General features: G+C 43.8%; 1 protein-coding gene across 9 annotated transcripts in view; it reads right to left on the reverse strand.

The window, feature by feature from the left end:
• The window catches only part of epha7 (eph receptor A7), a 58,166-nt gene that overhangs the window by 6,224 nt on the left and 26,482 nt on the right, over nt 1-25,460 (reverse strand). For 2 of the 9 annotated variants that reach the window (XM_046873194.1, XM_046873186.1), the window contains exons 6-14: nt 7,811-7,935; nt 6,754-6,928; nt 5,341-5,485; nt 4,530-4,585; nt 2,919-3,044; nt 2,327-2,512; nt 1,592-1,653; nt 1,294-1,503; nt 895-1,110 (exon numbers count right to left, since the gene is read on the reverse strand). In XM_046873194.1, the coding sequence (XP_046729150.1) occupies nt 895-1,110; nt 1,294-1,503; nt 1,592-1,653; nt 2,327-2,512; nt 2,919-3,044; nt 4,530-4,585; nt 5,341-5,485; nt 6,754-6,928; nt 7,811-7,935 (1,301 nt within the window). The remainder of the gene's footprint in view (nt 1-894; nt 1,111-1,293; nt 1,504-1,591; nt 1,654-2,326; nt 2,513-2,918; nt 3,045-4,529; nt 4,586-5,340; nt 5,486-6,753; nt 6,929-7,810; nt 7,936-25,460) is intronic. The other 7 variants (XM_046873193.1, XM_046873190.1, XM_046873192.1 and 4 more) reach the window with 7 other exon arrangements.

The raw sequence follows: 25,460 nt of genomic DNA on the forward strand, positions 1-25,460 counted from the left end.
AAGCAGCGATGCATTCCTGAAGCAGCTTAAATAAGTGCACTAATGAGGGAAGTACTCCTCCGATCAGCTCCGGCGGCAGTAAAAAAGAAAAGAAGGGGCCAGATGTAGAGGAGGCGGAGGAACTTGTCATCTACGCCTGTTTTCCTGATGGAACAGCATGAGAGGTGGAGGAAGCACGACTCCAGACTCAATGATGAAGTGCGTTCGTTTTGTAAATGAAGACAAATAAAGACGAACGCCGTGAATGAATGATAACAAACGCAGCAAGCCGTCTTTCAAACCGTTTCTCTGCCCATGTTTCTCTACTCAAATAATCAGCATTCAAATGGTTACACACACCACAACATTTTAAATTCATTTACTAAGATACTGTTCGCCCAAAGGTTTGTGGACACCTGACCATAAGATTGCTATGTGCTTCTTTTTGAACATCGCATTCCATATTTAGTCTCTATTTACTGTTATAATGAGCTCCACTCTTATGGGGAAATGTTTCACTAGATTTTGTGGAGATTTGTGAGATTTCATTCAGCCACAGGGGTGTTAGTAAAGTCAGGTAGCTCTATAGCAAGATCCACACACGGCTGAAAAAGTCAGGTGTCCGAATACTTTTGGTACCAAACAGTGTCTAATCGAACTGAACTAAACCTGCATGGGCTGTAAATAAAACAGTGCTTTATCGCCATTTGGGTCGGTTTGGAAATGACTTTCTCGCTTTAATTATATAATGTAGACTTTTACAAAACATGCTGTTATTTACTTAAAATAAAATATTATACAAAAACATTATAAATGTATTTAAACAGTACTAAAAGAATCACCCTGACCGCTACAGATGAGCTGAAATACTGGAATACACTATACTCTATATATGAGTGTAAAAACGTGACTCACGTCTTGATTGGACATGTCCCAGTATGGCCGTTCACCGTAGGACATGACCTCCCACATGACAATGCCGTAACTCCACACGTCGCTAGCTGATGTGAATTTGCGGTACTGGATGGCTTCCATGGCGGTCCATCGTACCGGGATCTTCCCTCCCTGTTCAGTAAAATGCGGGTCAGTGGCTGGAGTAAACATCACACTCATTACAGCCTGCATCCTGCCCTAAAAACACCAACCACACAGAAGATGCCGGATTAACCCTCAGGTTCTGATCGCTACGTGTTCGGTTGTCACCTGCCGTCGGAACCAAACCACCGACAAAACGGCAATTAATGACACAGCAGGGTAAATGATGCAGTCGTGTTTTGGCGGTGCAGCTGCATCTGGGGGTTTTAATCAACTCACCGTGGTGGTGTAGACGGCCTCGGGGTCATCGTCGATCACTCTGGACAGCCCGAAGTCGGACACTTTACAGACGAGGTTGCTGTTGACCAGGATGTTGCGCGCCGCTAGGTCCCGGTGCACGTAGCCCATGTCCGAGAGGTAGCGCATGCCAGCGGCGATGCCCCGCAGCATTCCCACCAGCTGGATCACCGTGAACTGTCCGTCATGCTTCTGAGTCAAAACAAGTCGCAAAATATATTTTCACCAGAGATCAGATCACCGCTATTAGACACGACCGAAACCTGGGCGTCGGACTTACCCTGAGGAAGGCGTCCAGAGCACCGTTCTCCATGTACTCGATGACGATCATGACCGGCTTCCCTGGAGAAATAAAGCACAAAGCGAGTCCATTAGACACAATAACAAAGTGGTGAATATGAACTGCGTCCGCTAGATGAGAGGAAAAGAACTCGAACGAGGCTTTAAAACTTAGTGCGTGTTCTTTCCGCTTAACGCAGCTCATTAACGACTTCACTCGACTTAATACGATCCGAAACGACTCACACGTCAGCTGCAGTTAAGGAGCTACGGATACCATATACAATTACGGAGCTGTGGGAAGGTAATGAAGTCATCAGCTAGACCACATCGGAACTGGATTCGTTCTGTTTACACTCTAATGGCTTTAAAAGGATTGTATGCTGGGAGTCGCTAATTCCAGAATCCCTCTGCTAGCTTCATCTGACATCAACCAGACCAGAAATCAACCAGACCAGACCGTGTCTACATTTTCACACGGGGAACACATCTACAGATTTCCTCTATTACATCGTTTGGTAATCATTTGCATAATTGCACTGTGATTTTCTGACATCACAAAATATTCAAATTAGCTTTGACCATGATAGGCTCTCACTTCCTGTCCTAAACACATCCTGGAGCTACGAAACCCACGTATAATAATAATGTCCTAATACTCTCCTGATAGGAATAGGCTCTAAGGTGTTTTGTGACATCACAACACAGCATATCATATAATGACTCCAAGACAAACCTCTGGTGACCACGCCTTCGAGATGGACCACATTGGGATGATCGAACTGTCCCATGATGCTCGCCTCACACAGGAAGTCCCGCCTTTGCTTCTCGGTGTAGCCCACTTTGAGAGTTTTGATGGCCACGGGTACATCTCTCTTTCCAGGAAGCTTCAGGCGACCGCTGCACACCTCACCGAACTCTCCTAACACACACATACACACACACACACACACACACACACACAATCATATGAAACCAGACGGAACGCATTAATCCATGCACAACATCACACAAGCCCGTGAATATGATATGTTTGCCGTGGCTATAGGAGGGGGAGCAATTCATCAAGCAATGACGCATCCTTGTGCGTGGTCTCCTGAGGAGGAATATTAATTATGCTGCGATTTCACCCATCGCCAACCCTCTCAACTCCCCCTCCCTCTATCTCCCCACCGAGGGGCTATTAATAATCAGAAGAGGGGGAAATGCAGCAAGAGCTGCTGAAGGAATAAATATTTAGCTATCATAGTGATAAACAAGCAAGGTGTGTGTGTGTGTGTGTGTGTGTGTGTGTGTGTGTGTGTGTGTGTGTGTGTGAGATTTCTCACCTGCCCCAATCACCCTTTCAATCTTGATGCATGAGGCGTCCAGCTCCTTGGCAAACTGGTGCACTGCCCTGTTGGGGTCTTCATAGGTTTCGGGGTCAATGTAGGTTTTGGTGCCTGGAAATTTAACTGCAGACGGGTAAGAGGATTACTGCTACGATGAAATGACACACATGCGCCACAGTGTCAGCTAGCTCGAAATGCTAATGCTAAGAGTTTGCTGCTCACAGGTTTGGAGTGTAGAAACCTGGAGGCCGAATTCTCACCTTCTTTTTTTTACAGACACTCAAAGGCGACCAATTTCCCTTTTTTAGTTCGAGCTAAATGACACAAATACATATTTGTGCTAAACACCCACCCACACACACACACACACACACACACACACACACACACACACACACACACACACTCACACACACACACACACACACACACTGTATCACGGAGTTTAATTTGGTTAAGCATTTTACAGCTACAGTTTAGATTCCTGTTGACCCGCATAATTATGCTAGCTAATGACACATAGACATAAGTTTTGTGTTGTAGCGCGTTAATGCCGAGCGCGTTCCCTCCCTCTCTCTCTAAGCGGATAATTACAAGCCTACCTTTCAGCTTTGATACGCCGGCCCACTTAATGAGACTGTATCCGACGCCATCGGGACGCGCCATGCTGCGCTAAACCCGGCTAAAAACTGCTAACGAGTAATTAAATGCTGAAACGGAGCCGATGTGCTGAGAGCCCGGTGAAGACGGAGTTAATACAGATGTTGAGTTGGCGCTCCGAGCTTGTGTTAACACGGAGACCTGGTGAGGCTGATGTGTCCCGTCTTCCTGTAATTACACCAGGCTTATCACGGCTTCTCTGACACATTATGAACGCACAATGCTAGCTCTTCACTCGTCTGAAGCGGCTAACATCGCCATCATCCTGTATCTTCTGCAAGCGCACTTTATTCGTCTTCTTTGCAGCTTCCTTCTCCATTTGTTTTGCTAGAGGAACACCTTGGCAGGTACTCAGGATGCACTCTGTGTGCTAGTAAGCCCACTCGTCATGTTGCGCACAGGGGAGCTAGCGCTGCCGCCTTGACCCTTTGTTTCCAAATCAGCAGTTTGCCTACAGCGCATTGTTAGCGCAGAGCGTCTGGGGAGGCCGGCGGCTTGCTCATCTCCAGGGGCTTCATTAGTGAGTGCTGAGGGATAGCAGCTCGTTGGGTGAAAGAACTAAGAACAGGATCCCAGGAAGCGCGATCCAACAGCGTCATATCTTAGCCTGACAGCAGAGATGCTAGCATCGAAGCCACAAGAGTTCGCTCTCATTTTACTGACCCTTTTCTGTTTTGTTTGTTATATTAGAACGTCACAAGATGGACTCTTTCCAACAGGATTACAACAGGAATGCTAGCATGCGCAACTATTACTAACCTGTTCTGTGTAGCTTTATGCTAAAGAGATTTTATAGAAATATAAGATGGGAGCTGTCTCCACTTATCCTAAACCTGAAGTGATTTCGTTAACACGAGTGAACATCTGTCAACCGCTTAGTTCGTGTGTGTGTGTGTGTGTGTGTGTGTGTTGGTCATGCTAGCAATGCTAGCAAAACCTGATACTCACATTGGAAGTAAAGCTCCTCATCTCCTTCCTGATCTGCTTTACTGTAGCCACAATGCCTTAGAGAGAGAGAGAGAGACAGAGAGAGAGAGAGGGAGAGAGAAAGAGAGAGAAAGGGAGAAAGAGAGAGAGAGAGAGAGAGAGAGAGAGAGAGAGAGAGAGAGAGAGAAGGAGAGAGACTGTAAACATGTTGAAGCAGGATGCAGGTGAAACAGAAGGTAAAACTGGAGACTCCTTTCACACATATACTAACTATAACTATATTACGTATGTAATCTACATGCTGCATCTTTGACCAATCAGAAACTGTTTAAATAGCCGATATCTCCTACATACTTTCAATTCATGGTTAGAAACAGGAAGTGGCTAAGCACAGCATTCAGCCACACGCAGACATGCTAGGACGTGATAGGAGTGGGTGAATCAAACACACACACACGTGCTGAAACACATATACACACTATATACATGTGTACACACATTCATGCGACGCTGAAAGGACACAAAGTGGACATTCATCCTTTTCCGGCGCATCCTTCCTTTCACGTCGTAATGAAGAAGGCATGCAGAAAGAGGATCACGCTCAGGTTCCTGGCATGGACATCACTGACACATGTGGCATGCTGATGGGTGAGTGGGACCAGTTCAGATAGAGAGAGAGAGAGAGAGAGAGAGAGAGAGAGGGAGAGAGAAAGGGAGAGAGAGAGAAAAAGAGACGGGGGGGGGAGTGTGTGGTGGTGGTGGGAGTCCACCGTGATGCCCACAAGAGACAGGAAACAGAAAGCAAGCACATGCCAGAGCAGAGGAGACTCACAGGAGCGGCGAGTCAACGGGGGCCGCGAGAGCGTACCTTCTCCCGATGATGAAGCCGAACACCATGAACACCAAAATGATGGTGCCGGCCACCGCTACCACGGCGATGATGATGACCGGGTTCTGCTCGCTCGACACGATCGTGGCTAACACACAAACACAACGGAGAAAGAAACAGACAGGCGGTTAAAACTGCTAGCAATTACATCACATAATTATATCCAACTCGATATATGCTAAAGAGTTATCGTCATTATAAACCTTAGCCCCGCCCACTCATCTTAAAAACATGGCTACGATTTACACTGTATGAAAATATTACTATATTATGAGACTGGCGTTAGAGACCGGCGTTAGAGACTGGTTTTAGAGAATACCATTAGAGACCGCCGTTGGAGACTGGTTTTAGAGAATGGCGTTAGAGACCAGTTTTAGAGACTGGTGTTAGAGACTGGTGTTAGAGACCGGTTTTAGAGAATGGCGTTAGAGACCGGTTTTAGAGACCGGTTTTAGAGACCAGTTTTAGAGACTGGTGTTAGAGACCAGCGTTAGAGACTGGTTTTAAAAAATGGCGTTAGAGACCGGCGTTAGAGACCGGTCTAACACCCTTTTCCTTCCATTTTTTCTCTGTTCTATTTTTGGGGCTCGTTCTCCGAGTGCACGGTTCTGCTGTTTCTGAAAATGGGCTTAATAGCTCCCAGCGGTTTCTCGCTGCCCTTCATTTGAAACAATGACACATTCAGGTTGGAGCATTTCGCGTTCGGACTTCTTCTCCGCTTCTCCACCTGCTGAAAGGGAACTCGCATTGACAGAGTGCTGAGGGAACAGGATCTGCAGCTCGGGCTCAATAAATTATACAGCGAGACAGCAGTATTTAAAGAGCACGTCATGGCGGCAGTTCTGACAGGCATTCACATTGTGGGGGGCGGGGTGGGGGTGCAGAGGGTTAGACCAGAGTCCGACTGGATCTGCTCTCACACCCCTCAGAGCAGGAAGAATACTGATTCTGATTCTGACAACTCAAACCATCAACTGACATGAAATCTCAAGAATATGACTTTTATGAAAAAATAACCAGTGAAAATAATAAATATAACATACAAATCTAAAATATTACACAGTATAATGTTCTGGAATTCGCAAATCAATAAATGCTTTAAAATACTGAAGTGGCAGTGGGGGTGTGGCCTAGCGCTGGCTGTGAATGGGGCGGAGCAACAGATGAATGGGTGTATTGTAAACTGTGTGTGTGTGTGTGTGTGTGTGTGTGTGTGTGTGTATGTGTTCCTGGGTCATGTTATTATACAAAGATTATACAGGATGCTTATAATAATTGATTATTAATGCATTACTGTGTTTATAAGTTTATTGATCAGCAGCTCGTACATTAATATTATGTATAATAAATCCATACCAGCTCCTGAAGACTCGTCCTTGGTGGTGACCTCTAGCCTAGGCCCGAACATGCCGTACCCGGCCGAGGTGAAGGCTCTGATCTGGAACACGTACGCCGTGCTGGGCTTCAGGTTGTTCACCGTAGCCGAGGTGGACTTGGACTTGACCGTGGAGTAGATCCGATCCTTCTGGTCCTGCATAAACACAACAGAATAAAATGATTTTCCGTATTCACCCGAAGGGAAACGATCACGTTCTCCACAAATCCTCAGGAAAAGCAGCTCTCTAGGGTATTAATCTGAGGACCTTCGAGAAGTTTTATTTTCCAGCGTGAAGCTGTTGGAGGAACGACACTGAAAGCCTCGGTGTGCGTTACTGTGGTAACCGCGAGAAAGCAAGCGGTGAAGAGCAGCACTCGCTTTACAATGGGCTCGAGTCTCGAGAGGTTTGCACATGAACTGCTTCTCGTTTTCTTACACACACATGTTGGGAGCTTTAAGGTTGAGGGTGGCTGAGAGTCACACAGAACAGAGATTAACATGGCAGAGGTAGAGCTGCAACTTCCTGCACATTTCTATGTCTATTAATAGTGCAGAAAGCATTCCAGCTGAGGAGTGAGACGCCATGACTCTAAAAGCATTATGTGTGTGTGTGTGTGTGTGTGTGTGTGTGTGTGTGTGTGTGTGTGTGTGTGTGTGTGTATGGCCAATTCAAATCTGTGCCGAATTGAATTAAATCAAATAAGTGCCTTATTCATTATCAGGATTATGTGCGAGAAGCACGAGGTGCTCCAGACCCACGTTTCCTGCTGGAGAGAATGTGAATGGAGGATGAGGGATGATGTAGTGGAGGACAGGAGGAGACGAGTCAGGAGAAAGAGAGAACGCATGAAACCCTGAGGTTCTGACAGACAGGTTCCCACACAGTGTCGAAGTCAAACGCCAGGATGGTATAGCGATCTTCCTGCTTTCACAACACACACCTACGCCTGCACTCGTTCGCTCACATTCCTTCTCTCTCTCTCTCTCTCTCTCTCTCTCTCTCTCTCTCTCTTTCTGTGGGTTTAATAGACTCACCTTCTCATAGTACTTGATCTCATATTCAGTGATGACTCCATTTGGCTGCTCGGGTTCCTGCCAGGAGAGCTGGATGCTGTGCTCCTGCACACGCTCCTTTATTACCTCACTGACCTGAGATGGAGCTGAAACACACACACACACACACACACACACACACACACAGAAGGAAAGGCTCAGAAAAGTTGCAGCAGCTATATGTAAACTTTATCAATGGCAATTCATCGGATCGTATATTGCAACAGAAATTCAACACACACACACACACACACACACACACACACACACCGCCTGGCTGATGAATATTCACACAGCAGCTCCCAAATGTTTACGGCTAGTAATGGAAATTTCAATTAGAGAGCAAACAGCAGAAGACGGCTTCGTCCCAGCCGGAAGGAAAAACACACGTCTGCCTCGCACACGCCAATTACGTCGAATTAATTCCAGCCACGTGAGCGACTCACGTGTCTCCGGAGGTGCCACAGCCTTTTTCTACGAGGTCTTTGTTAAACACGCACACTGCTGGTGTGGTGTTCACAATCTCGTTTTTTTTCCCATTATGCCTTTTATTCAAGTGACCAAACATCTACATGACCATATAAGGTCAGAATGAGGCCAGTGTCATTATTATCACTACTATAATGCAGGTGAGAACAGGAACTCCAGGAACTCCAGGAACAGTGCTCTGAGATTTTGGAGAACACTGATACAGAAGCATGCTGAGAACTTGATGCTTGAGCCTGATTCAGTCATTTTTCTTCTACACCTCTGAGTGTTTCATTCTAACTGACAATTTACATTAAAATCCTGTTTCTGATCTGAACACTGAATGCCATCGTAGCCTGAGCGAGACTCAGATCTTCTGCACATTGTGTAAGAAGAACCAGTAAGAAAAAATGCTCCTACGCACCAAAAAACATACATTAAAAATAAACAGCCTTCGGGAGAAACTTCAACTGATCCATGAAGACCATTAAGGGGTCAATAGTGAAGGTCATGACCTTGCCGGTTCAGGTCTACGTTCTGCCTCCAGACCACACCTCATGTAATGGACTTTACTGTAGTAGTGTAACACACACACACTTTGACTTCATGAACCCTCAAATAAACCCTTAAAGAATTTATTCTGAAAGAAAATCCAGAGAAAAACCTATAAACGTTCTCAAGTTGAGAACCGATCATCTCCTAGCGATGCTCCTCTACATTTCCCCTCCTGCCGTTTCTAACACGACCTCTGCTTGTCCTTCACTGCGACGCTGCTGTTCGTCCGTGGCTCTTCACATGTTGCTCCATTGACAGTCATCGTATGCAGCGAGTGTCAATTACGCTGGAGGACGAGGCGCGTGGAGACGGCCGTGGTGAGGGGGCTGCAATTTAATATGACACTTGTACACTTGAGAAGGTTTCCAGGGGGGTAATTGGATCTTTTACCCTCTTCACTGTTTGTCTGTCACTTGATGGATGGTTTGGTGCACCAGGCTAAAGGGCCTTTCTCTACTCTTTACCATGGAGATGGACGGCCTGCATGTTACTGGAGGACAGTGACAGGTTCCACACACACGCTTCATCTGACTTCCATTACAATTTCAAATCTGTAGTCAAATCAAACCAGTTACATCAAACGACACTGTGCTGAGGGTCAGGGATTATCTGAGCTAGCTTAATAATAAAGAAGAAAACCACAACGATCCTTCTTCCTAACATCTCTCTTCCTAAACCCTACCCCTAAAATTACCTCATACCCTATAAGAGCTAGCATCTCTAACTGATATTTACAAAGAAACATGGTACAGTAACTAAACAAAAACTCTTTTCTGTGGTCAGGAAACAGGAAGCCACATCCTACTTAAGTATAAAGTTTTAACGTTTTAAGACAGGCTAGGTTTAACACGCGCTAGTTAAATTATTAGCATTAGACTAGCACTTAATTTCTGGTGCCCTTTCAGTGTTTTTGATTGGATTAAACGAGCATTTGAGTGTCTGAGTGAGAAAAGGAGAAATAATGCTAATCTGAGATCAGTGGTATTTTTAAGTGCGCTTGACATTAATGACATCGGACAGACTCGCTGATTTTTACCACACCTGAGGGGTGATACGTCGCGCAGAAAGCGCAATATTGTCCAGAGACCAGATAGCTAACGCTGGCCACATTAGCATGGGTATTAGCGACCTCGCGAAACCTCATGCTAATTTAGGCGGAAGCGAGCTTCCATCATGTCCTGCATTAGAATACATTAGAGTTACATTATGCATGGGGATTTTTAATATCCTAGACTTTCTCCTCTATCTCTCTGTCTGTGTGCCTCCATCTATCCCTCTATCCCTCCCTTACTCCCTCTCTACCTTTAGCAGGAGGGAAATGTCACTTCATTATGAAAACTTCATTATAAAAGTTTCATCGTCTCTCAGGTTTTTTTCTGCTCTCAGCTTGGAGGTGATGTTGATGGGAGGAAGGTATAAAGCTCATTTTTTCCAATTAGGAAAGCAATTCGAGTCAGGACATGAACACAGACGGATTCCTCGTACGCCCCGTACTGCTCCGTTTTCAATTTCTCACGCGGGAAATAGAGACGTGCTTTGTGACGATGCAGGAATTAAAGGACGTGAGGGCCTGAGCACTTTCTTGGTTAAGCACATGCTCCCAGACCTCGCTGGTCTCAGCACATGCTCCCAGACTCCCACTCGTCTAAGCACAAGCTCCCAGACGTTAGCTTGTCTAAGCACAAGCTCCCAGACTCTTGCTCCTCTCAGCACAAGCTCCCAGACGCTCGCTTGTCTCAGCACATGCTCCCAGACTCTCGTTTCTCTCAGCACAAGCTCCCAGACGCTCGCTTGTCTCAGCACATGCTCCTAGACTATCGCTCGTCTCAGCACATGCTTCCAGACCGTCGCTCGTCTCAGCACAAGCTCCCAGATGCTTACTCGTCTCAGCACATGCTCCCAGACGCTTGCTCGTCTCAGCACAAGCTCTTAGACGCTCGCTCGTCTCAGCACATGCTCCCAGACTCTCGCTCAGCTCAGCACAAGCTTCCAGATGCTTTCTTGTCTCACCACATGCTCCCAGACGCTCGCTCCGCTCAGCACAAGCTCTTACGTATACACGTCATGACCTCATTTTTGCGTGATTGAGCAGATTCAGATAATGGTGTATTTAAATGTGTCATAGGAAGTGCTGCAGATGCCAATGATGCAGAAAGAGTGGGAAAGGGTGTGTGTGTGTGTGTGTGTGTGTGTGTGAATTAGTAATGCAGAGCATGTGCAGTAGCCTCTGGCTCTAATCTCACTGGTCAGAGCTTTGAAGCCTTTTTTCAGGAGTCAATGGATAGAGATAGAGAGAGAGAGAGAGAGAGAGAGAGAGAGAGAGAGAGAGAGAGAGAGAAAGAGAACGTGTCCAAACCAAAAAATTTACCAGTCCTCTGATTGATGCCAAAGTACAGAACTTGCATTTTATAGTTTTTTTGGTTTGATAAACAATTTTCAGATCTTAGATCAATTAAACTACCATCAGCTACTAAGTGAGAATGTGACGATGTTCTCTGGATGTAATCTGATACAATCAGCGATACCACAGTCATGATCTGATTTCATTCAAAATATAACTAATCTCTCACTCATTCACTCTCTCACTCTTCCACTTTCTCACTCCCTGGACCTCTTCAGCCACCGTAATGGACAACTTCAATTAGAGCAAGGTCTCACACACACACACACACACACACACACACACAGTCAGAGTGGTACTTTCGGTGTTGGTGTTTGGATTGTGGATATCAGCAGTAATGAACTCGTCTCTGTACAGAGGGAAATCCACACTTTACATTACAGACCTTTTTTTTGTTCCAGCTCTGAGTCAGTCTGGATTAGGAACTGCACCGATGACACACTTGAAATAAAATAAATAAAATATCTGCAGGATGTCTGGGACGATTCTGCTGCTGTGATTCCACACGTTTCATCCTCACACTCATTTCACTGTACACCAGCGACAAGAAAATGAGACGCCTGGACCCTCCTACAGCATGACCACATTATTCATCCATCCTACATTCATTTCCGCTCTGTTACTGCTGAATCTGGAGGCTATCCCCTCACACACACACACACACTCGTGTATGCACGTACCATCCGGACGTAATATACGAGCGCGTAACTAAAGTGAATTTAAATGACAGTGATGGAAAATCTTGCGCCTGTTTTTCCACAATGAGCACCGGGGAAGGTGGAGGAAAGCGCATTTCCCCGAAGAGCCTCGTGCATATTAAATGAAAATGCGGCAACGCGCTCACGTTATTGCGTTGGAGCGTTTTGTACCGAAAGGAATAAAACTCGTGTTACACGCAATCATCACGCTGCTCTAACAGACACACGCGACACACGTTACTGCACTAAACCTCGGCCTTACTCACTCATCCTGAGCATGTAGCACACCTCCACTGGACATCGCTACCTTCAGGAGCCATTACACACACACACACACACACACACACACACACACACACACACACACACACAAGCACATAAAGACTAATGAAGCAAAAATGAGGAAAAAAGGCCCCAGAGGGAATATATACACACACACACACACACACACACACACACACACACTGTTGCACAGTATAAAAGCAGTTTAGTGAACACGCTGCACTTTATTTACAGCCTCAGTTGACCTTTTCACAAAAACCAGCAGATTTCTGCTCCATGTGACGCTTCGTCTTAATAACACTACCAGAGCTAAAGAGCTCCGACCTCGTCATCTCATAACAATGCTGAGGTCATTCCCGAGGACACACACACACACACACACACACACACACACACACACACACACACACACACACACACACATATATATATAAATCACAACTCTACCACCTGAACCTGTTCTACTGTAAACCTGAGGGTCATATTCTAGTAGAAGATAATAAAGATCTAAAGTGTTCATGTTTTATCGCTTTGTATCCGAGATTCCATCAAACAAACGTGTATAAATTCCCCTGTACACACAGGAACCTGATTGATCAAGAACAGATCATATTAAACTTCACCTCCTGAGTTATAATCATACAGCTTCCAAAGTCCAAACCTCTATCCTCAAGTACAAAACATAGAAAGATTGTAGCTAAAAGTGTATAAATTCTATCAGACCGACTCACATCCGCATCACTTTGAACCTAAAATAGATCTTTTATAGCACACATTCAGCCGTTAGCTTTATTCCCATAATCATCTATTTAATACCCAAAACACATCACAGTTCCCAGTAAATCCATCAGTAATATTTATGTGTCTTTTACACTCCATGGACATGCTGCATATTAACCTTATTAACACACACACACACACACACACACACACACACCAATTAAAATGAGGGTTTCCATCACACAGGCTTGTAGTGGATCGTGCTGGATATAAATGTACACTGCGAGTGTATAAATAATATCACAGAGCTGAAATCTGAGAACTGCTCATCAGGAGACTACAATCAATTCATCATATATAATGATATAATTCTGTCTAAAAGTGTTTAGTCAGTACACACACACACACACACACACACACACACACACACACACACACACACACACACACACACACGCTCACTCACACACGCTCACACACACCTCACACGCTCACACATGCTCACACGCTCACACACACACCCTCACACCCACACCTCACACACCCTTACACACCCTCACACACCCTTACACACACACACACGCTCACACATGCTCACACACGCTCACACATGCTCACACACCTCACACACCCTTACACACCCTCACACACCACACGCTTACACACACACACACACACACACACACACACACACACACACACATATACACACACACACACACACACACACTCACTCACTCACACACCACACGCTTACACACCTCACACATACACACACACACACACACACACACACACACACACACACACACAGTAAGAGATCTGCATTCAGTCCCCAGACTCCCACAGGACACTTACATTAGCATGAGATCATATCAAGCACAATTAACAGCCAAGAGAACGAGTGATCAGTCTCTCATCTGGGAATCAAGGACAAAAAGAAAGAGAGAGAGAGAGAGAGAGAGAGAGAGAGAGAGAGAGAGAGAGAGAGAGAGAGAGAGAGAATCTGTTTCCAAAAGACAAATATGAGAGATGGAAGGAGAGATAGAAAGACTAATTTAATAGCAAAGGGATGCAGGAAAAAAATGAGTAAGAAGAGAAATAAAAGAGAAATACAGGTCAGATAAGGCAAAGATATGAGGATAATAAAAAAAGAGAAAAAAGAGAGAAAGAGAGCAAGTGAGGGAAAGATTGGGAAACAGAGTGAAAGAGAAAAGGAAAGAGAATCCAGAGAATGAGAGAGAGAACGAGAGAATCAAGAGGTGATGAGAAAAAGAAAGAGATGAGAGAATCAGATTTTATGAGAGAAAGAGATAGAGAGAGAGAGAGAGAGAGAGAGAGAGAGAGAGAATGAAAGCACTCAGGCTTCCAGATCTCCACAATCCTGCACCAGGACGACAAAATCTTCAAAAAAACATCCAAAATTCACTTTCCATCCCTCTGCCCTCATCCTGCCCTCTCTCCCTCCCTCTTTCATTCTTTTTCTCTTTCTCATCACCTCTGATTCTCTCGTTCTCTCTCTCCCACTCTGGATTGTTTCACCTCTGTGATCTTTTTCTCTTTCACTCTGATTCTCAATCTTTCCCTCAATCTTTTAACTTTCTCTCTTTCTCTCTCTGTAAATCTTTATCATCCTCTCTTTTTAATTGTCCTCTACTTCTTTTACCTATCCTTTAATATCTTCTTCATTTCTTTCTCCATATTTATTTCTGATTCTCACTGTGCCTTTCTCTCTCTCTCTGTAAATCTTTATCATCCTCTCTTTTAATTGTCCTCTACTTCTTTTACCTATCCTTTAATATCTTCTTCATTTCTTTCTCCATCTTTATTTCTGATTCTCACTGTGCCTTTCTCTCTCTCTTTCACTCTCTTTCTCTTTCTATCTCTCCTCCATCTCTTATCTATTTATTCTCTCTAACACTGATTCTCTGATACTCTACTTTATCTTTCTCTCTTTTGGTATATCGTCCTGTCTCTTCTTTCTCTCCCTCCATCCTCTATTATATTAGTCTCTCCATCTCTCACATTTATCTTTCGCTCATGCTCTGATTCTCTAATGCTCTACTTCATCTCATATTCTCTCTCTCTCTCTCTCTTCTCTCCTTCGTCCCCCTATGAGAGTCCGATCCCTCGTTCCCTTGGCTGTTAATTGTGTTCTGATCTCAGGCTGAATTCCCCCCTCTCGTTGTTATTGCCCCAGCCTGGGGGGTTCAGGTTTCTGTCTGAATGCAGGTGAAAGCCACTGTAAATTCTAGGCATGAACACACAACACACACACACACACACACACACACACACACACACACACACACACACAGGATATCTGCAACCACAACAATCTCTCTCTCAGACATAAATAAATCCTACAAGCCTCAAAGCATGCGAGTTCAAACCATGACTCAAGTGCCTCCGAATGCTGTGTGCGTGCGTGTGTGTGTGTGTGTGTGTGTGTGTGTGTGTGTGTGTGTGTGTGTGTGTCAGTGACTCAACCCTTAACTCCAGACACAGGTAAATCCTCCAGCTGCCTCTCCTCTGACTGTGGTGTGTGTGTGTGTGTGTGTGTGTGTGTGTGTGTGTGTGTGTGTGTATATGCGCTTGCATTATCACGCCTAGTCAGAGCATGACGTCTTCTTTTTTTTACGGATGATTGAGAGGCTGACTCTGTTTGCGGTAAGACGTCTCGGCCTCCACCCTCACGGAAAGATCGATCACCACCTGGGTCACACACACACACACACACACACACACACACACACACACACACACACACACACAGCGCTATGCTGGGCTCGGCCCGTGACTCTCCGCTCCCTCACGCTAATGATAAAATGCTGCTGAGCGAGAGCACTTTGTTCTGAACGCTTAAGGAAACACGAGGCTGATGGTGATGAATGGACGCTCGCAGCACGAGTCGCGGCTACGGGAATTTCCGACAGCAAAACAAAGCGAGAAGCCGTTTCCCGCCGTGGTTCGGGAACGTGCCAGCGGCCTGCGTGGGCCGGATATGCCGGATCCCCCGAATTACCCACTGACACTTAAAATAAAGACATGCTGTTATATCAAGAGTAAAAATGTATTATATCATATCATCACAAGCTTTTAATAGACATAATATAGACACTACTGGGACACCTGACTCCAGCCATATGTGCTTCTTCTCCAAACTGTCAGAAACACACGTGTTCCAGCACGACAATGCTCCTGGGTACAAAGCCAGCTCCATGAACATCTGCTTTCCATGGGTTGAATGTGTGTGGAAGATCTTGCTATAAAGCTCGAACCCTACTGAACACCTTTGGGATGAATGTGAACACCACCCCAGGCCTCCTCACTACCTCACATACATCACTACCTGACTTTACTGTGAAATGGGATGGTCGCAAATCCCATACTAATATAATGGACAAACGTCCACAAACATGTGACCTTCTAAATCAGTAAGATAGGAAAATCTCTCACCTTAAATCTCTTACCTTTTATCTTACCTTAAAATAACAAAATAAATGATAATAATAATAATAATAATAATAATAATAATAATAATAATAATAATAATAATAATAATAAAATTGATAATAATAAAAAATGAAAATAATAATAATAATAATAAATAAATAATAATAATAATAAATGATAATAAAAATAATAATAATAAATGATATTAACAATAATAATAATAATAATAATAATAATAATAATAATAATAATAATAAATCAGTTAAAACTCATATTTGTCACTTTGAGGAAAAAACCCACAAAAAAATTTTAATAATTTATTACAACTAAATAATTTGTTATATTACTGATAATTTTTACAGAAATACAAAGCATCGTTTTAAAGATTTTTTTTTTTTTTTTTTTTATGAATTTCAATTTTTTTGTTACTATAATATTAGTGATTTATTATTTGGAATAAAAAAAGCCTTGTTTCTAACATCTTGCTTCCTCAGCTTGCTGTATGACCTCAGGTTGCTTTGCAGGGTCTGAGGATGAGCTAAACGACGTGAGAAAAGCCGGATTATCTCCTGTGTCTCGGAGTCGGCTTGTTCCTGTCGCTGAGTGATCATCATGATGTTATAACAAAGCACCTTCTCACTTTCATGGCCCTGGATCCTCCTGCTTCAGGTAAAAGACATGAGATCTTTTGTCTGTAGTGGCATTTCCTGTTTCTGGGCATCTCCTAACTAACTGAGTCAGAAAGTGACTGGAGAAAGGAGACATAACATGGCTCATAACTCATATCTCTCTCTCTCTCTCTCTCTCTTTCTCTGTGGGTTCAGAAGGCCAGGTCTGATCCACAGCTCCCTGTGCACAGATTGGATCCACGGCACAGTAAACAGCTGTGAGGCACTTGTTTTATCCCCAGGACGTCTATTCCCTAATCCCTTTTACTGTTATTCCATGCAATAAAAAAACAGCCACGAAATGAAGGATTAAACACGAATGCATGAATCTCCCACCTGGAGGAACTGACTGAGTCAGCCTCTGGCCTCAATGCATTCAGTGACCTACACCAACTCTACCCCGACCTACCCGCAACCCAAGCCAAACAACTAAGCATCACTTTCATGACAATGATTGTGAACCTAAAACACTAAATATATTTCTTACATAAACTAAAGGGCACATCTCTGCACTTCAACAAATATAAGAGGTCCTCATTTATAACCTTGAGGTTCTCACAAAGCATTTGCACCTTGATGAGTAATAAGAAGCTTCAATCTTTTAATGTCATATGGATTTGTACTGTATCTCCGGATAAACACATCTGCCAAATAAATGAATGTATAAGATATATAATAGTTTAAGACCATTATTCAGGGGCCACCATTAACAAGGAGAACATCAAGATCATGCAGAAGACTGAAAGGACTATAGACTTGTTAATTTTTTCCCAACAGGACACCACTGAGCACCGGATGCTAAAGGACGTGAGAATGGCAGCTCGACAAGAACTGGATTTAAACTCGTAGCTTTCTTCTGAGCAGCTCTAACCCCTGAGCTCTCCGTTTCCAGACAGGGTTCTACAGTTACACAACAGCACTATGGTTTCAAACCTCTCAAATGATCAGCCCTAATCATATTCAGCTCATTTTAACCTCGTATCCTATCTGGATATTCTCCGAGCATGTATTGGCGTAGTTGGTCTGGGTCAATGGAACATCCATTAGGAAAGTTGAAGGTTGCTTGAATTTACTTCCCCAAGGATAATCCTCCATTCTCCACATCTCCCCGGTTCACAGGCATCAATAGAAGCTTCAGCAGTTTGGAAAATATTCACAAGGTCTTTCCCATCAGTGTGATTATGGCATTATAATTCTCTTCCATATTCATTTGGCAATCAAGACACAATGAAGGTACGTTTAACGCTCGTCACCTCTAATGGAGCAGATAATGCGTCTGCGTTTCAGCTCCAAGCCGCAGATCCACTGAAAAGCCGAGCAATTATTCCTTCAGTAACGTCTCTCTGAAAGATCGCTCTTTGACTTCACGTAGCACCTGCGACTACGCAACTAAAAATGGATCGTTCAGCGTGGGGTGGGTTTAAGGGGGGAGAAGACTTTCCAACAACAGAAGTAGAAATGTTATCCAAAGCAGTGCAGGTCAGCCAATTATACCATTCGTGTTTGATTTAACGGCACCCAGAGGACGGGGGGCAAATTGCGTGCAGAAATATGCCAGGTCTCGTGTCATTAGGTAATTACTGAGGGCACTTTTTAAAATTGCTCCATTAAAGAGATGATTTTTTCTAATTTAGGATCAAAGCTGGAGATATTTCTCATGGCTTCGAATGACCGAAAATACAGCAAAAAAAAAGAAAAAACACACAGCAGACGAACAGAAGACGAATTGGTCTCAAATTTGTGCTGTGTGTGTGTGTGTGTGTGTTTAGTGTGTATGCGAGGGTAAGAGAAAGAATAAGAAAAAGGACATGGGTGGCCCTTTGAAGTCAAAGGCCTGATTAAAGTCGGAAACCTCGCCTGCTACAGAAACCCAATTTTTGATTAGCTTGACATTCCACCCTCTCAGACTTCGCCTTAATTCGATCCTGAATGAAAAAAACAAACAGGTACAATTCCAACTTCTAAAGCTCTCAAAGATAAAGAAATAAAAATAGCTCCAGGGGGAAAAAATGTGCATTGCGATAATAGGGTCATCAATCACGTGGCTCTAATTGCTCGTCAGAAGCCTCGGATGCTCTTAATTGCATTGTTTTGTTTAAGTGGCCAGCGTTAAATAAAAGACCACCATTCAGTATAAGCTGTGCTTTGTTGATCTGCATGAATAGTGTTTCTTTCCGTAACCCGGTCCCTGATTCAGCTTGGGACAATGAGGACGCTGCTGTGTACGCGAACACTGCGAGACCACCGGCAGTGTGGACAGAACATTTTTTACACAATCCACACAAAAACCCCACAGAGGCAACTTTTGCTCCGGTGAACAAAAGAAGTGGCCAATAGATGGAGCGGAATGCGGGGCAAAAAACTCTGCCAGGTGCTAAAACATTCAGGGTGACAGTAATTGGTGGACAGTCGAACAGTTTTTTGATGGCAGGATGTCAAGCTTTCATACGCACACCTCGTTCCTTAATACACGGTGAATGATGGCGGATTTGGACATGCTTTGTGCTCCTGTTCAATCCCTGATACACACCTTCAGCACTTGTTTAGCGGGCATGAGCTTTGTCATGGAAAAGTGGGTTTTCACACGGTTGATTCGAAAGACTTTTTAGTTCATTTGGTCAGAAATGTGACCAGCTGACCAGCTTTACAAAAATCACCTTTTCCACAAGTCGGTCTCAAGTCTCACGGCTCAGTCCGTCTCAAGTCTCACGGCTCAGTCCGTCTCAAGCCTCACCGCTCAGTCCGTCTCAAGCCTCACGGCTCAGTCCGTCTCAAGTTTTACGGCTCAGTCCGTCTCAAGCCTCACGGCTCAGTCCATCTCAAGCCTCATGTCTCTGTCCGTCTCAAGCCTTACGGCTCTGTCCATCTCAAGCCTCATGGCAGCTCCAACATAATCCACAATATCTGATTTGATGAAGTTTTCTGTAAAACCTGATGGAAGGTGTCTTAGTGCTTCAGAGCCTTCAGGAAGCAAAACGAGACAGGAAGTGATCAGCACTAAGGGGTTTTGGTTTAATTAACAGAATGAGTGCAGATGTTGGCTGTAATGAGACGTGAGGTTTACACACTTATAAACATAAAGAGCTCAAATATATCATTTACTTTACTATAAAAAGAGAACAAACCCCTTCAGGGTGCAGCTGGAACTCCACGAACTCCAGCTGTTTGGGTGAGTAGTGGAATGTTTCAATCAAACCAGGTAGAAACCCAGTAGACACAACTCTGTCCATGCTAACGTCCACGCTGACATCCACGCTTATGTCCACGCTGACGTCCATGCTAACGTCCACGCTAATGTTTGGTTTGAAAACACATATTTAATCTAGTAAAACCTAGCTTTTTAAAAAGCTCTCTGCCAGCGGATACATTTAAAAGCACCGTTTTCACATGGTGGACAACGTTGCTGTGACGTTTCAAACTGCTGGAAGGTAAATAAACAAAATTATGCAGTTTTTTTTCCTCATGTGCAGTACGGGGACGTGAGCGTTTTCGGACGTTTCGGTGCGGATGAGTAACTTTCGGAAACGGTTAAAAACAAAAGTGACCCCAGATTGTGTATCTTACTGGAAAAAGAGAAACCGAGGATGTTCTTCCCGCGTCTTCAGGGCGCTAACCCGTGTGCCATCAGGGACATGCCTGTAATGAAGTGGTGCGTCTCATGAGAAGGTCGGAGCTCCAGCACTCGGGCCACATGGCGTCATGCCCCGAGGTGACAGACGTCACCACAATTAGGATTCTCGGCCGAGACGGCGGAGGCTAACGCCATGTCTTTGGTGCCCCCGAGGCAAATGTACTCATCCAAACTGTTGATACAACTATAAAAGCCACTTTGAGTGCTCTTTGCCCAGAAAGCGATGGGACATCGAAGATGTGGAACATCTTTATGGCATTACGAGCAGTGAGAGCCTTTGCCAAATTGTTTTACTCCTGCTGAAGCACTTAGTTTAACAACCATTTTGGCAGAGAAACACTCGCCTTCTATAAAACAGTCCGACAGAGACGCTACGCCGGAGGAATTCCGCCTCATTTTCACCCGCATAATTCAGCGTTTTTTATTCTTTTATTTTAGCTGATGGAAAATATTCAAAAGTCACGCAGGGGAAACGCTGCCATGAGACTTAGGATTCTGAAAGAAAATCTCTGATTTATGTCAATCACTGAGTGCGAAGCTGCTGAGTCTCATTATCAACGTGTTGATGAGACGAGGCACATCTGTCTAATCTCCTTCTACAATCTCTCTCTTTCTCTCCATCTCTCTCTCTCTCTCTTTCATTCTCTCTCTCTCTCTCTCCCTCTCTCTCTCCCTCTCTTCCCCCCGCCTCATACCTTCCTTTCACCAGCACAAAGTCGACTTTAGGAAAAAACAGAGAGAAAAGAAAGAGCAGAGTCTAATGTTTGGTCTAATGTAAGGTGAAAATGCCCCAAATAGAAAAACGACACGAGCTGGTTTTGTCCACTGCGTCTATGTTTGTCTAAGTCGAGCTGTCAGAGGAGAAAAATCGCTCTTTTCTCCTCGACTGAGGTTCTTAAAAATAAGGCTTGGGCTCTAAAAATATACAAAAAGGAAAAAAAAAGAAGGAAAAACAGAGGGACAGACGACAGAAGTTAGGTATCGAGTAACCTCAAAAAAAGTGTGTAATAAATAGAGAATAAAACACACGCTGACGTGCAGGAGGGAAAATAATCAACTACAGGAGTTACACAAAGTGTATTATTTCACACCTCACACCTCGTTTATTTCTGAAAAAAGTATTATTTTATATACATTTATACAATTACTTCATTCTAATAATTATAACTAGATATAATTCACATTTTAATAATGAATTAGTGAAAATTTTAGAAATTATACAATTACATATACATATACATATATATATATATATATATATATATATATATATATATATATATATATATATATATATATATATATATATATATATATATATATATATATATATATATATGTATAAATATGTACAGTTGTGTTTTTCACCTCTGCAGCAGCTGTAATGGACTGAACATGTAAATCTGATCTCTTTCCAGACTCACAACACGAGAAGCCACCAGAGCAGAGGGATCTGATAGAGTCTCTGAGCTTAGAGAACAAAACGAGGGTGTGTGTGTGTGTGTGTGTGTGTGTGTGAGCAGCAGGTGTGTAACGAGCTCGAATGTCGGTGGTAATCACGCCTTCATACATTTGTTATATTTTATAACAAAATCATTTGTCTCTCTGCTTTCATCAACACTATAGTTTAAATTAGGTCTACATGCCTTCTGCTAACACACACACACACACACACACACACACACACACACAGGTGCATGAGAATAAAAGCCTGGATGAAGGTCAGGATTTATATTCAGTGTGAGAGAGGTCGGGGTCAGAGGTCATGTGTAATGAATATTATCAGTGTGTGTATAAACTTTAGTGTGTGTGTGTGTGTGTGTGTGTGTGTGTGTGTGTGTGTGTGTGTGTGTGAGAGAGAGAGAGAGAGAGAGAGAGAGAGATGATAGAGTGCGGTATTAAATGATCACTAATGAGGTTTCACACTGGTGCTGGTGTTTGAACAGAAGTCATTCAATTCCATCTACACAAAAGTCCCTTAGTGTGTGTGTGTGTGTGTGTGTGTGTGTGTGTGTGTGTGTGTTAGCCAAAGGCATGTAGACCTAATTTAAACTCAGGCCATGTGGTCATGTGGCTGTCAGCCTTTCAGGTCACTCCAAAAAAATCTGTTCAAACTGTACACACACTCTATAGTGCATAGCAGGTGTGTGTGTGTGTGTGTGTATGTGTGTGTGTATTTTTTTTATAGTTTTTTATAGTTATTGCTAATAATGTTATTCACAAAACAAATAAAGAAAGAATACATATAATAATAAAATTATATAAATTATAATAATATATTATAACACATTTACACAATAATACCTAAATAATTGTATTAATACATAAATAAAATATCATAATATATCATAGAATATAAAATTGAATATTACATGTTAAATAAATAACGTTCCGTAACCTCATCCCAGGGGATTGTGTTTAATTTATTTCATATTTATGTCTATAATTGAGTGCCTTATTTTAAATAATAATAAAAAAAACAACAAAACTATTTTAATGATAATAATATCCATTAATTATATAATTATATATTTAAACCTGAAGACATCACTTTCACACTGCATGTGTGTGTTTGTGTGTGTGTGTGTGTGTGTGTGTGTGTGTGTGTGTGTGTGGTGTGTTATTCTTTCATCTATGCTGAAAAATGTTCAACCTTCTATCCCCGACACACACAAATTACCCTCCCCGCCCCAAACCCCTCCCAAATACTCCCACACGCAAATACATCGTCATGACAACCAGAGCCAAACTGGATCTCAGGATTGGTTTAGAATTTTATCTGTACACAGTAACGTTTGGTAGAAAAGTGTGAGTCTGTAACTAAATAAAAGTCGTGTCCTCTCCCTCACTCCCTCCCTGCCTGTGGGTTTCCTCCTCCTTTCTTCCCTTTTCCTTTCTGTCTTTCCTCATGTCTCGACCACATACAGACGTGTTCAATGCAGAATCCGTTCCAGAAACTTTTCTTCTTCTTTTTCCATTTTCTTTTATTTATCAAAAGCCCCTTTTATAACGCTTTTAAACGAGAGCAGTGAAAGACGAATGGACGCCCGAGCAGAGAGCATTCTGGGGGATACGAGGTTGGGGAGGTGGTGGGGCAATAAAAAAAAACCTGCAACGGGATCGCGAGATTAATGAGTGCGCCACGGCTGCCGCGATGCCACTTAAATAGGAGCAGTAATTAAAGTGCAGCTTCCATGAAAATTATTCATCGCCCGAGGATCAGGTGACGGGACGGGAGCCGGGGGTTAAGTGGCGAACCGGCCACGGAGACCACCGGCGATTTAGCCACAGCTGCTGGAGCGCAGACGCCGGGTCAGGTCCTATCACGTTACCTAATGGAGGAGGAGAAGTCACGGAAAGGAGAGAAAGGTAGCGTAAGCGAGAGTGCTCGGGTGGAAGAAAGGGCTGCCAGGTAACTTAAAACTCCATACAAGCGCTACAAAAGAGGCTTGTGGGATCCGCTTAACCAGAAACCCACACCGGGCCAACTGGGAATCCCAGCGAATCAATCAGGCCATTCTTTTTTAACGGCCCTTCCACAGATTAGGACTTTAAAGGGATCGATCAATGGCTCCGTTGTTCCCGCTGAAAAAGTGCGAGCCGTCTCGGAGGTATCCAGCGAGATTGGCGCTGAAGCGATAGCCTGTCGATGGAGTGGCCGAGAGAAAGGCGGCTCGGGCGAGGTGGAGGGAGAGGGCACGAGAATGACGGTTTCAGAAAACCAGTCGGAGAAAATGCCCGATTTTAAGCCTCGGATGGATGGAATGGTGGGATTGTGGAATAATGGAATGGAGGGAGTTCAGTGGTTAAGGCATTGGACCCCAACCACACCAAGCTGCCACTCATGGGCCCCTGAGCAAGGCCCTTTAATTCACCTGCTGTCAGAAGTTGCTCTGCCAAAAAGACAACGAGCGCAAATCAGATCCACAGTCTCGTTCAGGTGAGAAAATGTGATGAAAGGAAAGAAAAAGGAGCAGAATGAAGGGGAAAAAAAGACGACAACGTGATAATGAACTCACAGGTTTGAAAAACAGCAGCTATTTCAACCCTTTTAAAAGAGAACTGGGAAGTAATTAGGTTTCTGAGCAACAATATGTGGAGTGCTTTCTCTTTCTCTCTCTCTCTCTCTATTACTCTATCGCTTCCTCTGTCGCTCTCTCGCTCATTCCTGAATGAGAAGGTAACACAGGGTAATTAAAGGGAGGTGTAAATTCCCCTTTATATGCATCTCTGTCTGCACACTAACACTTGTTCTACTGATTACAATACACTTGCACAGTTCCCCTCTCTCTCTCTCTCGCACTCTCTCTCTCTCTCTCTCCTATCATCCCATCTTCATCTCCATTTCACTAAGCAGAGTCATCAGAAATACCCAGAGTCACTGGTTATTATGTTTCTTGTTTTGTTCTGGTCTGGTGTATGGTGATGGAGAACTCAGCTCCACCCTGACCTTATCCACACGGCCGGAGGTGAGATCATGATAGTGAGGCTCGGCTGAGCGGTAAATTGAGGGCGACCAGACGAGCTTCAATCATTCCATCGCCAAACACAGAGCGCATTGTGTTTACATCCCACATCGAGAACCTTTATTCCAGCAGCTATCAAATAATCTTCAGTTTCACACTGAATTAGGTAGAATTATAAAATAACTGTTTACTGCCAAATGGTGTAAATTTACACTTACAGCATCTCATTCACACAACTGAGCAGTTATGGGGTTAAGGGCCTTGCTCAGGGGCCCGGGAGCGAGTTA

This window comes from Silurus meridionalis, chromosome 18 (genome assembly GCF_014805685.1).
Source record: "Silurus meridionalis isolate SWU-2019-XX chromosome 18, ASM1480568v1, whole genome shotgun sequence".
In the NCBI taxonomy this organism is placed as follows: domain Eukaryota; kingdom Metazoa; phylum Chordata; class Actinopteri; order Siluriformes; family Siluridae; genus Silurus; species Silurus meridionalis.